General features: G+C 40.8%; 1 protein-coding gene across 1 annotated transcript in view; it reads left to right on the forward strand.

The window, feature by feature from the left end:
- Nucleotides 1–640: 640 nt before the first annotated feature.
- LOC124007692 (pregnancy-specific beta-1-glycoprotein 1-like) overlaps nt 641–13550 on the forward strand; it is a 36013-nt gene continuing 23103 nt past the window's right edge. Inside the window, exons 1-3 of the mRNA XM_046318382.1 lie at nt 641–676; nt 3024–3308; nt 9013–9297. Coding sequence (XP_046174338.1) covers nt 3089–3308; nt 9013–9297 — 505 coding nt within the window. The 5' untranslated portion in view covers nt 641–676; nt 3024–3088. The remainder of the gene's footprint in view (nt 677–3023; nt 3309–9012; nt 9298–13550) is intronic.

The raw sequence follows: 13550 nt of genomic DNA on the forward strand, positions 1-13550 counted from the left end.
AGGGAGGGGACTAAGGACACATGCTTGTGGTGCCCCACGTGCAGAGGGCAGCGTGTCATTTAGTCCAGGACCCAGTTGCATAGGGAGGAGTTCAGTCCCAGGGATTTGAGATTTCTGGTGAGCTTAGACTGCACTATGGTATTTAAAGCTGAGCTGTAGTTGATGAACAGCATCCTCACAAATACACTCCTCTTGTCCAGGTGGATGAAGGCCCTGTGAAGTGAAATGGCGATTTGGTCGCCCGTGGATCTGTTAGGATGTAGGCCAATTGGAGAGGGTTGAGTGTGTCGGGGGGTGATCGAGTCTTTGAAAAGCCTCTCGAAGCACTTCATAATGACGGAAGTCAGTGTTATGGGTCAGTAGTCATTCAATTCAGTTACATGGTTTCACATGTGAAATTATATTTCACAAATGCAAAACATGGACATTTCAATCGTGAAATCATGTTTTTTCTGTAATGATAAGCTGAGGCAATTAAAAGTTATACTGTTCAAGGATGAATGGCTATGTAGAAATCAGAGATTGCACCTTTAAATTAATGTACAGGACAGATTTGGTAATCAGTAACCTGAATATGGCATGTTGTTATTTATTTCAAGCTAATATTTGTGCAATGTGACTTTCTTTGTTTTAGTGCTGAATACATACATCAACTCTGGACACTCTGAAGATGATGGTAGATATTTGTTCTCTTCATCAAGACTCCCATCTCTTAATGCTTCATCATATTTCTTTATTTGTGATTTTTAAAGTTGATTTTGTCTGGACATGTTTTGAGTGTCTCAAAATAACATGTGTAAGGGAATTGTATCATGCTGGTTTGATTTTGTGCAGGAGTGTCGAAGGTTGTTCTGACCATACACCCCAACAGCTCCCAGATATTCAATGGCTCTGTTCTTATAACCACTTGAAAGTGGGCCTCATTTAAAGGATGCTGTTTAGTTTTAAAAACACATGTTGTATGTTTCTGCAGCTCTGCTCAAAGCTACACTGACTGTAGAACCAAACCCTGTGTTCCCTGGAGAGACAGACGTGTTCAGAGTAACTGATTCTGACAGTATCTGGAACTATCAGTGGTACAAAGACAGGAAAGATAATTGTTACAGGAATTAAATTCCTCTGTTTTAATACCCAATTAAAATGAATCACTCTTTCAATTCATAAGAGTTTGTATGACCCTTATTTGTATAAAATGGACAGAGACCAGCCTTTGAAATCAACCAGATGTGTTTTTCTCGTGAGTACTGAACATGATACATTTTATCACAGGTTATAAACTGAAAATGACGTCAGCGTTTTCTAAATGTTCTGTCTCTTCTTGACACTGATAGAAAGGCTCTATAGTTCTCAAGCCTTCCCACCTCGCCTAGAGCCAAGGTCAGCCTGTGTAGATATAGTTAATAGATATAGTTAATTCATTTCTACCAAGGAACAGACAGTCATTGTTCTAATTCTTGATTATAATTACACACATTATATTCAGTACTAGGATTAAAAATAAAATTCATACAAATACAGTAACATAATAGTATTCTGATTAGTCAGTCCTGATTGAAATGTATACATAATTAGTCATTATTGATAAAAATTCCCTTAACAATAATGTACTACCCCAGTCTGTCAAACACACTATAACAGGAGACACCCTCACCATCAGCACTCGGCGGTCCCGTTCTGTGCGCTTGTGTGGCCTACCATATTGCAGCCGTTGTTGCTCCTAGACGTTTCCACTTCACAATAACAACACTTACAGTTGACTACAGTTAGCTCTAGCGTGGCAGAAATCTGACAAACTGACTTGTTAGACAGGTGGCATCCTATGACGGTGTCACATTGAAAGTCACTGAGCTCTTCAGTAAGGCCATTCTACTGCCAATGTTTGTCTGGAGATTGCATGGCGGTGTGCTTGATTTTATACACATGTCAGCAACGGGTGTGGTAGAAATCCACTCATTTGAAAGCGTGTCCACATATTTTTGCAGTACTACTTACTGAAGTCAGATCCTACTTTGGAAAGATTGTTGCTCTGACTGCATTTGTCTTCATATAACTGTTTCCACAGCTCTGCCCACGGCCTCAGTGAAGATAGTCACTCCACAGGATCTCCTCTACCCTGGAGAGACAGTCACTCTGCAGTGTGACATATCAGACAACACAGACTGGACGTACCGCTGGTTCAGAGACAACCATCACCTTCCCAGTCAGACCAGTAAAGCCATAGATATCACCATCCCCATCACTCAGACTGGTCAGGTTTGTCAGTACAGTTGTGAGGGGCTGAGGACAGATCGGTCACAGAGGTCACAACCCAGTGATGCCGTCACCATCAGTGTCACTGGTAAGTTCACTATAGTCAGTATCACTATAACAGGTCAATTTGAAACAGCTCTAGTTATGTATCCAGTTTGGAATGCAGTAGTTAGTGTTTCAACCGAGGACAGACTATTTTTACTGGCTCGGCACTTCAGCACTCGGCGGTCCCATTCTGTGCGCTGGTGTGAACTACCATATTGCAGCCGTTGTTGCTCCTAGACGTTTCCACTTCACAATAACAGCACTTACAGTTGACCGGGTTAGCTCTATCATGGCAGAAATCTGAAAAACTGAGTTGTTAGACAGGTGGCATCCTATGACGGTGTCACATTGAAAGTCACTGAGCTCTTCAGTAAGGCCATTCTACTGCCAATGTTTGTCTATGGAGATTGCATGGCTGTGTGCTTGATTTTATACTCATGTCAGCAACGGGTGTGGCTGAAAAAGCCGAATCCAATCATTTGAAAGGGTGTCCACATACTTTTGCATATATAGTTTATATGTCTAAAATAATAGTTACCGTACTACTTACTGAAGTCAGATCATACTTTGGAAAGATTGTTGCTCTGACTGCATTTGTCTTTATATACATTTATGTGAATTCTAACTGAATTGAGTCAACATATGTCAAATATACTTTTATCACAATGTTACAGCATCAGCTGAATTACCAGACAGGTATCCAAATGTTTTGTACATTATTTTCACAGCTCTTCCCAAAACGACTCTGACTGTGAAGCCAAACCCTGCATTCACTGGAGAGACAGTCACTCTGATGTGTTCAGTTACGTATGACAGTAGATGGAACTATCAGCAGTACAAAGACTGGAATTATAATGTAGTGTCCCAGTCTGTCAGACACACTATAACAGGAAACACCTTCACTATCAGTAGAGCTGCTGAGTCTGACCAGGGTCAGTACTGGTGTGAAGGGGACAGAGCGTCTAGACCCATATCTTCACAACCAAGTGATCCTCTCACTCTCACTGTAAAAGGTGAGTTACTTTGTGTTTTTGTCATAAAGATGGACACTATTTATATTGTGTCAGAATTCTTCGTTAAAGTATTGGGACAGTGTTGTTCTGTGAAGTCTCCAAACTCCAAAGCAAAAACAAACATATTGTTAAATAAGTTTAGTACAGAGTAATTGTTTATATACACACTGTATTTCTATTGAGAGGAGTCTGTCCTGTACACTGACTCCTAAACTTCATGTTTGAACATAAAGGAAAACATTTATATAGAGGTTTCATCTTTGTATCTGTGCCATTATGGTGTCTTTTACAACACGGGCAGCACATCTACATGTTAATGTTGCATGTGCCATAATCTACCAACTATGTTACAGAGGACCACCATGTGGGTAGTGGACACTTCAGGAAAAGAGAAGAGTTTTGAGATGAATAGACAACAGGGGGGTTCCAACCCTCCAAGACCCCAAACATTGACAAACATTTGACCAAAACACTACTACTACTACAAACTTCTCTTCTGTACTGTACCCTACTATACTGGACTCTACTGTACTGTACCCTACTCCACTGTACTGTACTGTACCCTACTCTACTGTACTCTACTGTACTGTACCCTACTCTATTGTACTGTGCTCTACTGAACCGTACCCTACTCTATTGTACTGTACTCTACTGAACTGTACCCTAATCTATTGTACTGTACTCTACTGAACTGTACCCTACTCTATTGTACTGTGCTCTACCCCAACTCTACCCTATTCTAGTGTACTGTACTGTACCCTACTCTATTGTACTGTAATCTAGTGAACTGGTCCCTACTCTATTGTACTATAATCTAGTGAACTGGAACCTACTCTATCGCACTGTGCTCATCTGAATTGTACCCTACTCTATTGTACTGTACTCTACTTTACTGTACCCTACTCTACTGTACCCTACTCTATTGTACTGTGCTCAACTGTACTGTACCCTACTCTATTGCACTGTACCCTAATCTACTGAAATGTACCCTACTCTATTGTACTGTACTCTACTGTACTGTACCCTACTCTATTGTACTCTACTGTACTGTACCTTACTCTACTGTACTCTACTGTACTGTACCCTACTCTATTGTACTGTACAGAACTGTACCCTAATCTATTGTACTGTACTCCACTGTACCCTACTCTATTTTACTGTGCTCTTCTGAACTGTACTCTACTGTACTCTAATTGAATGTTTTGCACTGTGCTCTACTGAACTGTACCCTACTCTATTGTACTGTAATCTAGGGAACTGGAACCTACTCTATCGCACTGTGCTCATCTGAATTGTACCCTACTCTATTGTACTGTACCCTACTCTATTGTACTGTGCTCCACTGTACTGCACTCTACTGAACTGTACCCTACTCTATTGTACTGTGCTCCACTGTACTGTACTCTACTGGTCCTTCTGTAGCTCAGTTGGTAGAGCATGGCGCTTGTGACGCCAGGGTAGTGGGTTCGATCCCCGGGACCACCCATACGTAGAATGTATGCACACATGACTGTAAGTCGCTTTGGATAAAAGCGTCTGCTAAATGGCATATATTATTATTATTATTATTATTATTACTGTACTCTAATTGAATGTTTTGCACTGTGCTCTAGTGAACTGGAACCTACTCTATTGCACTGTGCTCATCTGAATTGTACCCTACTCTATTGTACTGTACTCTACTTTACTGTACCCTACACTACTGTACCCTACTATATTGTACTGTGCTCTACTGAACAATACCCTACCCTATTGCACTATCCTCTCCTTTACTGTACCTTACTCTATTGTACTGTGCTCTACTGAACTATACCCTGCTCTACTGAACTATACTCTACTCTATTGTACTGTACCCTACTCTATTGTACTGTACCATACTCTATTGTACTGTACCCTACTCTATTGTACTGTGCTCTACTGAACTATACCCTACTCTATTGCAAGGGCCTCTCCTTTACTGTACCTTACTCTATTGTACTGTGCTCTACTGAACTATACCCTGCTCTACTGAACTATACTCTACTCTATTGTACTGTACCCTACTCTATGGAACTGTACCTTACTCTATTGCACTGTGCTCTCCTTTACTGTACCTTACTCTATTGTACTGTGCTCTACTGTACTATACCCTACTCTATTGCACTGTCCTCTCCTTTACTGTACCTTACTCTATTGTACTGTGCTCTACTGAACTTTACCCTACTCTATTGTACTGTACCCTACTCTATTGTACTGTACTCTACTGAACTGTACCCTACCCCATTGTACTGTACTCTACTGAACTATACCCTACTCTATTGTACTGTGCTCTACTGTACTTTACCCTACTCTATTGTACTGAACTCCACAGAACTGTACCCTAATCTATTGTACTGTACTCTGCTGATATATACCCTACTATTTGGTACTGTGCTCTCCTGTACTGTACCCTACTCTATTGTAGTGTGCTATACTTAACTATACCCTATTCTAGTGTACTCTACTGTACTGTACCTTACTCTATTGTACTGTGCTCTACTGTACTATACCCTACACTATTGCACTGTCCTCTCCTTTACTGTACCTTACTCTATTGTACTGTGCTCTACTGTACTTTACCCTACTCTATTGCACTGTCCTCTCCTTTACTGTACCTTACTCTATTGTACTGTGCTCTACTGAACTATACCCTACTCTATTGCACTGTGCTCTAATCTTCTGTGCCCTACTCTTTTGTACTGTGCTCCACTGTACTGTACCCTACTCTATTGTACTGTGCTCCTCTGAACTGTACTCTACTGTACTCTAATTGAATGTTTTGCACTGTGCTCTACTGAACTGGACCCTACTCTATTGTACTGTACTCTACTGAAGTGGAACCTACTCTATTGCACTGTGCTAATCTGAATTGTACCCTACTCTATTGTACTGTACTCTACTTTACTGTACCCTACACTACTGTAACCTACTATAATGTACTGTGCTCTACTGAACTATACCCTACTCTATTGTACTCTACTGTACTGTACCCTACTCTATTGTACTGTGCTCTGCTCTACTATGCCCTACTCTATTGTACTGTGGTCTACTGAACTCTTCCCTATTCTAGTGTACTCTACTGTACTGTACCCTACTCTATTGTACTGTGCTCTACTGAACTATACTCTACTCTATTGCACTGTGCTCTGCTCTACTGTGCCCTACTCTATTGTACTGTACTCTACTAAACTATACTCTACTCTATTGCACTGTGCTCTGCTCTACTGTGCCCTACTCTATTGTACTGTGCTCAACTGAATTGTACCCTACTCTATTGCACTGTGCTCTTCTGAACTGTGCTGTACTGTACTCTAATTGAATGTTTTGCACTGTGCTCTGCTGAACTGGACCCTACTCTATTGTACTGTAATCTAGTGATTTGGAACCTACTCTATTGTACTGTACTCTACTTTACTGTAACCTACTCTACTGTACCCTACTATATTGTACTGTGCTCTACTGAACTATACCCTACTCTATTGCACTGTCCTCTCCTTAACTGTACCCTACTCTATTGTACTGTGCTCAACTGTACTGTACCCTACTCTATTGCACTGTACCCTAATCTACTGAACTGTTCCCTGCTCTATTGCACTGTCCTCTCCTTTACTGTACCTTACTCTATCGTACTGTGCTCAACTGTACTGTACCCTACTCTATTGCACTGTACCCTAATCTACTGAACTGGTCCCTACTCTATTGTGCTGTAATCTAGTGAACTGGAACCTACTCTATTGCACTGTGCTCATCTGAATTGTACCCTACTCTATTGTACTGTACTCTACTTTGCTGTACCCTACTCTACTGTACCCTACTCTATTGTACTGTGCTCTAATGAACTATACCCTACTCTATTGTACTGTACCCTACTCTATTGTACTGTACCCTACTCTATTGTACTGTACCCTACTCTACTGTACCCTACACTATTGTACTGTGCTTTACTGAACTATACCCTACTCTATTGTACTGTACCTTACTCTATTGTACTGCCCTACTCTATTGTACTGTACCCTACTCTACTGTACCCTACACTATTGTACTGTGTTTTACTGAACTATACCCTACTCTATTGTACTGTACCCTACTCTATTGTACTGTACCCTACTCTACTGTACCCTACTCTATTGTACTGTGCCTACTCTACTATACCCTACTCTATTGTACTGTACCCTCTGTTGTGCTGTGCTCTACTATACCCTACTCTATTGTACTGCCCTACTCTACTATACCCTACTCTATTGTACTGTACCCTACTCTACTATACCCTACTCTATTGTACTGTACCCTACTCTACTATACCCTACTCTATTGTACTGTACCCTACTCTACTATACCCTACTCTATTGTACTGTACCCTACTCTACTATACCCTACTCTATTGTACTGTACCCTACTCTACTATACCCTACTCTATTGTACTATACCCTACTCTATTGTACTGTACCCTACTCTACTATACCCTACTCTATTGTACTGTACCCTACTCTACTATACCCTACTCTATTGTACTGTACCCTACTCTACTATACCCTACTCTATTGTACTGTACCCTACTCTATTGTACTGTACCCTACTCTACTGTACCCTACTCTATTGTACTGTACCCTACTCTACTATACCCTACTATATTGTACTGTACCTTACTCTATTGTACTGTACCCTACTCTACTATACCCTACTCTATTGTACTGTACCCTACTCTATTGTACTGTACCCTACTCTACTGTACCCTACTCTATTGTACTGTGCTCTACTGAACTATACCCTACTCTTTTGCACTGTCCTCTCCTTTACTGTACCTTACTCTATTGTACTTTGCTCTACTTTACTATACCCTACTCTATTGTACTGTACCCTACTCTATTGTACTGTACCCTACTCTATTGTACTGTGCCCTACTGTACTATACCCTACTCTATTGCACTGTACCCTGATCTACTGAACTGTTCCCTGCTCTATTGTATTGGTTATCTTATGCTTGTGTGCGGCTTCTCAGCCATGGAAACCCATATCATGAAGCTCCCAACAAACATTTATTGTGCTGAGTTTGCTTCTAGAGGCAGTTTGGAATGCAGTAGTTAGTGTTTCAATGGAGGACAGACAATCTTTACGTGCTCCGCACTTCAGCACTCGACGATCCCGTTCTGTGCGCTGGTGTGAACTACCATATTGCAGAAGTTGTTACTCATAGATGTTTCCACTTCACAATAACAGCACTTACAGTTGACTACAGTTAGCTCTATCATTGCAGAAATCTGACAAACTGAGTTGTTAGACAGGTGGCATCCTATGACGGTGTCACATTGAAAGTCACTGAGCTCTTCAGTAAGGCCATTCTACTGCCAATGTTTGTCTATGGAGATTGCATGGCTGTGTGCTTGATTTTATACACATGTCAGCAACGGATGTGGCTGAAAAAGCCGAATCCACTAATTTGAAAGCGTGTCCACATACTTTTGCATATATAGTTTATATGTCTAAAATAATAGTTACCGTACTACTTACTGAAGTCAGATCATACTTTGGAAAGATTGTTGCTCTGACTGCATTTGTCTTTATATACATTTATGTGAATTCTAACTGAATTGAGTCAACATATGTCAAATATACTTTTATCACAATGTTACAGCATCAGCTGAATTACCAGACAGGTATCCAAATGTTTTGTACATTATTTTCACAGCTCTTCCCAAAACTACTCTGACTGTGAAGCCAAACCCTGCATTCACTGGAGAGACAGTCACTCTGATGTGTTCAGTTACGTATGACAGTAGACGGAACTATCAGTGGTACAAAGACTGGAATTATAATGTAGTGTCCCAGTCTGTCAGACACACTATAACAGGAGACACCTTCACTATCAGTAGAGCTGCTGAGTCTGACCAGGGTCAGTACTGGTGTGAAGGGAACAGAGCGTCTAGACCCATATCTTCACAACCAAGTGATCCTGTCACTCTCACTGTAAAAGGTGAGTTACTTTCTGTTTTTGTCATAAAGATGGACACTATTTATATTGTGTCATAATTCTTCGTTAAAGTATTGGGACAGTGTTGTTCTGTGAAGTCTCCAAACTCCAAAGCAGTAACAAACATATTGTTAAATTAGTTTAGTACAAAGTAATTGTTTATATACACACTGTATTTCTATTGCGAGGAGTCTGTCCTGTACACTGACTCCTAAACTTCATGTTTGAACATAAAGGAAAACATTTATATAGAGGTTTCATCTTTGTATCTGTGCCATTATGGTGTCTTGTTAAAACACGGGCAGCACATCTACATGTTAATGTTGCATGTGCCATAATCTACCAACTGTGTTACAGAGGACCACCATGTGGGTAGTGGACACTTCAGGAAAAAGAGTAGAGTTTTGAGATGTATAGACAACAGGGGGTTTCCAACCCTCCAAGACCCCAAACATTGACAAATATTTGACCAATACATTACTACTACTACTACACACTTCTCTTCTATACTGTACCCTGCTCTACTGGACTCTACTGTACTGTACCCTACTCTATTGTACTCTACTGTACCCTACTCTATTGTACTCTACTGTACTGAACTGTACCCTACTCTATTGTACTGTGCTCTACTGAACTGTACCCTACTCTATTGTACTGAATTCCACAGAACTGTACCCTACTCTATTGTACTCTACTCTACTGTACTGTACCCTACTCTATTGTACTCTACTGTACTGAACTGTACCCTACTCTATTGTACTGTGCTCTACTGTAATGTACCCTACTCTATTGTACTGTGTTCTACTGAACTGTACCCTACTCTATTGTACTGTGTTCTACTGAACTGTACCCTACTCTATTGTACTGTACCCTACTCTATTGTACTGTGCTCTACTGAACTATACCCTACTCTATTGCAAGGGCCTCTCCTTTACTGTACCTTACTCTATTGTACTGTGCTCTACTGAACTATACCCTGCTCTACTGAACTATACTCTACTCTATTGTACTGTACCCTACTCTATGGAACTGTACCTTACTCTATTGCACTGTGCTCTCCTTTACTGTACCTTACTCTATTGTACTGTGCTCTACTGTACTATACCCTACTCTATTGCACTGTCCTCTCCTTTACTGTACCTTACTCTATTGTACTGTGCTCTACTGAACTTTACCCTACTCTATTGTACTGTACCCTACTCTATTGTACTGTACTCTACTGAACTGTACCCTACCCCATTGTACTGTGCTCTACTGAACTATACCCTACTCTATTGTACTGTGCTCTACTGTACTTTACCCTACTCTATTGTACTGAACTCCACAGAACTGTACCCTAATCTATTGTACTGTACTCTGCTGATATATACCCTACTATTTGGTACTGTGCTCTCCTGTACTGTACCCTACTCTATTGTAGTGTGCTATACTTAACTCTACCCTATTCTAGTGTACTCTACTGTACTGTACCTTACTCTATTGTACTGTGCTCTACTGTACTATACCCTACACTATTGCACTGTCCTCTCCTTTACTGTACCTTACTCTATTGTACTGTGCTCTACTGTACTTTACCCTACTCTATTGCACTGTCCTCTCCTTTACTGTACCTTACTCTATTGTACTGTGCTCTACTGAACTATACCCTACTCTATTGCACTGTGCTCTAATCTTCTGTGCCCTACTCTTTTGTACTGTGCTCCACTGTACTGTACCCTACTCTATTGTACTGTGCTCCTCTGAACTGTACTCTACTGTACTCTAATTGAATGTTTTGCACTGTGCTCTACTGAACTGGACCCTACTCTATTGTACTGTACTCTACTGAAGTGGAACCTACTCTATTGCACTGTGCTAATCTGAATTGTACCCTACTCTATTGTACTGTACTCTACTTTACTGTACCCTACACTACTGTAACCTACTATAATGTACTGTGCTCTACTGAACTATACCCTACTCTATTGTACTCTACTGTACTGTACCCTACTCTATTGTACTGTGCTCTGCTCTACTATGCCCTACTCTATTGTACTGTGGTCTACTGAACTCTTCCCTATTCTAGTGTACTCTACTGTACTGTACCCTACTCTATTGTACTGTGCTCTACTGAACTATACTCTACTCTATTGCACTGTGCTCTGCTCTACTGTGCCCTACTCTATTGTACTGTACTCTACTAAACTATACTCTACTCTATTGCACTGTGCTCTGCTCTACTGTGCCCTACTCTATTGTACTGTGCTCAACTGAATTGTACCCTACTCTATTGCACTGTGCTCTTCTGAACTGTGCTCTACTGTACTCTAATTGAATGTTTTGCACTGTGCTCTGCTGAACTGGACCCTACTCTATTGTACTGTAATCTAGTGATTTGGAACCTACTCTATTGTACTGTACTCTACTTTACTGTACCCTACTCTACTGTACCCTACTATATTGTACTGTGCTCTACTGAACTATACCCTACTCTATTGCACTGTCCTCTCCTTAACTGTACCCTACTCTATTGTACTGTGCTCAACTGTACTGTACCCTACTCTATTGCACTGTACCCTAATCTACTGAACTGTTCCCTGCTCTATTGCACTGTCCTCTCCTTTACTGTACCTTACTCTATCGTACTGTGCTCAACTGTACTGTACCCTACTCTATTGCACTGTACCCTAATCTACTGAACTGGTCCCTACTCTATTGTGCTGTAATCTAGTGAACTGGAACCTACTCTATTGCACTGTGCTCATCTGAATTGTACCCTACTCTATTGTACTGTACTCTACTTTGCTGTACCCTACTCTACTGTACCCTACTCTATTGTACTGTGCTCTAATGAACTATACCCTACTCTATTGTACTGTACCCTACTCTATTGTACTGTACCCTACTCTATTGTACTGTACCCTACTCTACTGTACCCTACACTATTGTACTGTGCTTTACTGAACTATACCCTACTCTATTGTACTGTACCTTACTCTATTGTACTGTACCCTACTCTATTGTACTGTACCCTACTCTACTGTACCCTACACTATTGTACTGTGCTTTACTGAACTATACCCTACTCTATTGTACTGTACCCTACTCTGTTATTGTACTGTACCCTACTCTATTGTACTGTACCCTACTCTACTGTACCCTACACTATTGTACTGTGCTTTACTGAACTATACCCTACTATATTGTACTGTACCCTACTCTATTGTACTGTACCCTACTCTACTATACCCTACTCTATTGTACTGTACCCTACTCTACTATACCCTACTCTATTGTACTGTACCCTACTCTACTATACCCTACTCTATTGTACTGTACCCTACTCTCTACTATACCCTACTCTGTTATTGTACTGTACCCTACTCTACTATACCCTACTCTATTGTACTGTACCCTACTCTACTATACCCTACTCTATTGTACTGTACCCTACTCTACTATACCCTACTCTATTGTACTATACCCTACTCTATTGTACTGTACCCTACTCTACTATACCCTACTCTATTGTACTGTACCCTACTCTACTATACCCTACTCTATTGTACTGTACCCTACTCTACTATACCCTACTCTATTGTACTGTACCCTACTCTATTGTACTGTACCCTACTCTACTGTACCCTACTCTATTGTACTGTACCCTACTCTACTATACCCTACTATATTGTACTGTACCTTACTCTATTGTACTGTACCCTACTCTACTATACCCTACTCTATTGTACTGTACCCTACTCTATTGTACTGTACCCTACTCTACTGTACCCTACTCTATTGTACTTTGCTCTACTTTACTATACCCTACTCTATTGTACTGTACCCTACTCTATTGTACTGTACCCTACTCTATTGTACTGTGCCCTACTGTACTATACCCTACTCTATTGCACTGTACCCTGATCTACTGAACTGTTCCCTGCTCTATTGTATTGGTTATCTTATGCTTGTGTGCGGCTTCTCAGCCATGGAAACCCATATCATGAAGCTCCCAACAAACATTTATTGTGCTGAGTTTGCTTCTAGAGGCAGTTTGGAATGCAGTAGTTAGTGTTTCAATGGAGGACAGACAATCTTTACGTGCTCCGCACTTCAGCACTCGACGATCCCGTTCTGTGCGCTGGTGTGAACTACCATATTGCAGAAGTTGTTACTCATAGATGTTTCCACTTCACAATAACAGCACTTACAGTTGACTACAGTTAGCTCTATCATTGCAGAAATCTGACAAACTGAGTTGTTAGACAGGTGGCATC

Source organism: Oncorhynchus gorbuscha, linkage group LG21 (assembly GCF_021184085.1).
Source record: "Oncorhynchus gorbuscha isolate QuinsamMale2020 ecotype Even-year linkage group LG21, OgorEven_v1.0, whole genome shotgun sequence".
NCBI lineage: Eukaryota > Metazoa > Chordata > Actinopteri > Salmoniformes > Salmonidae > Oncorhynchus > Oncorhynchus gorbuscha.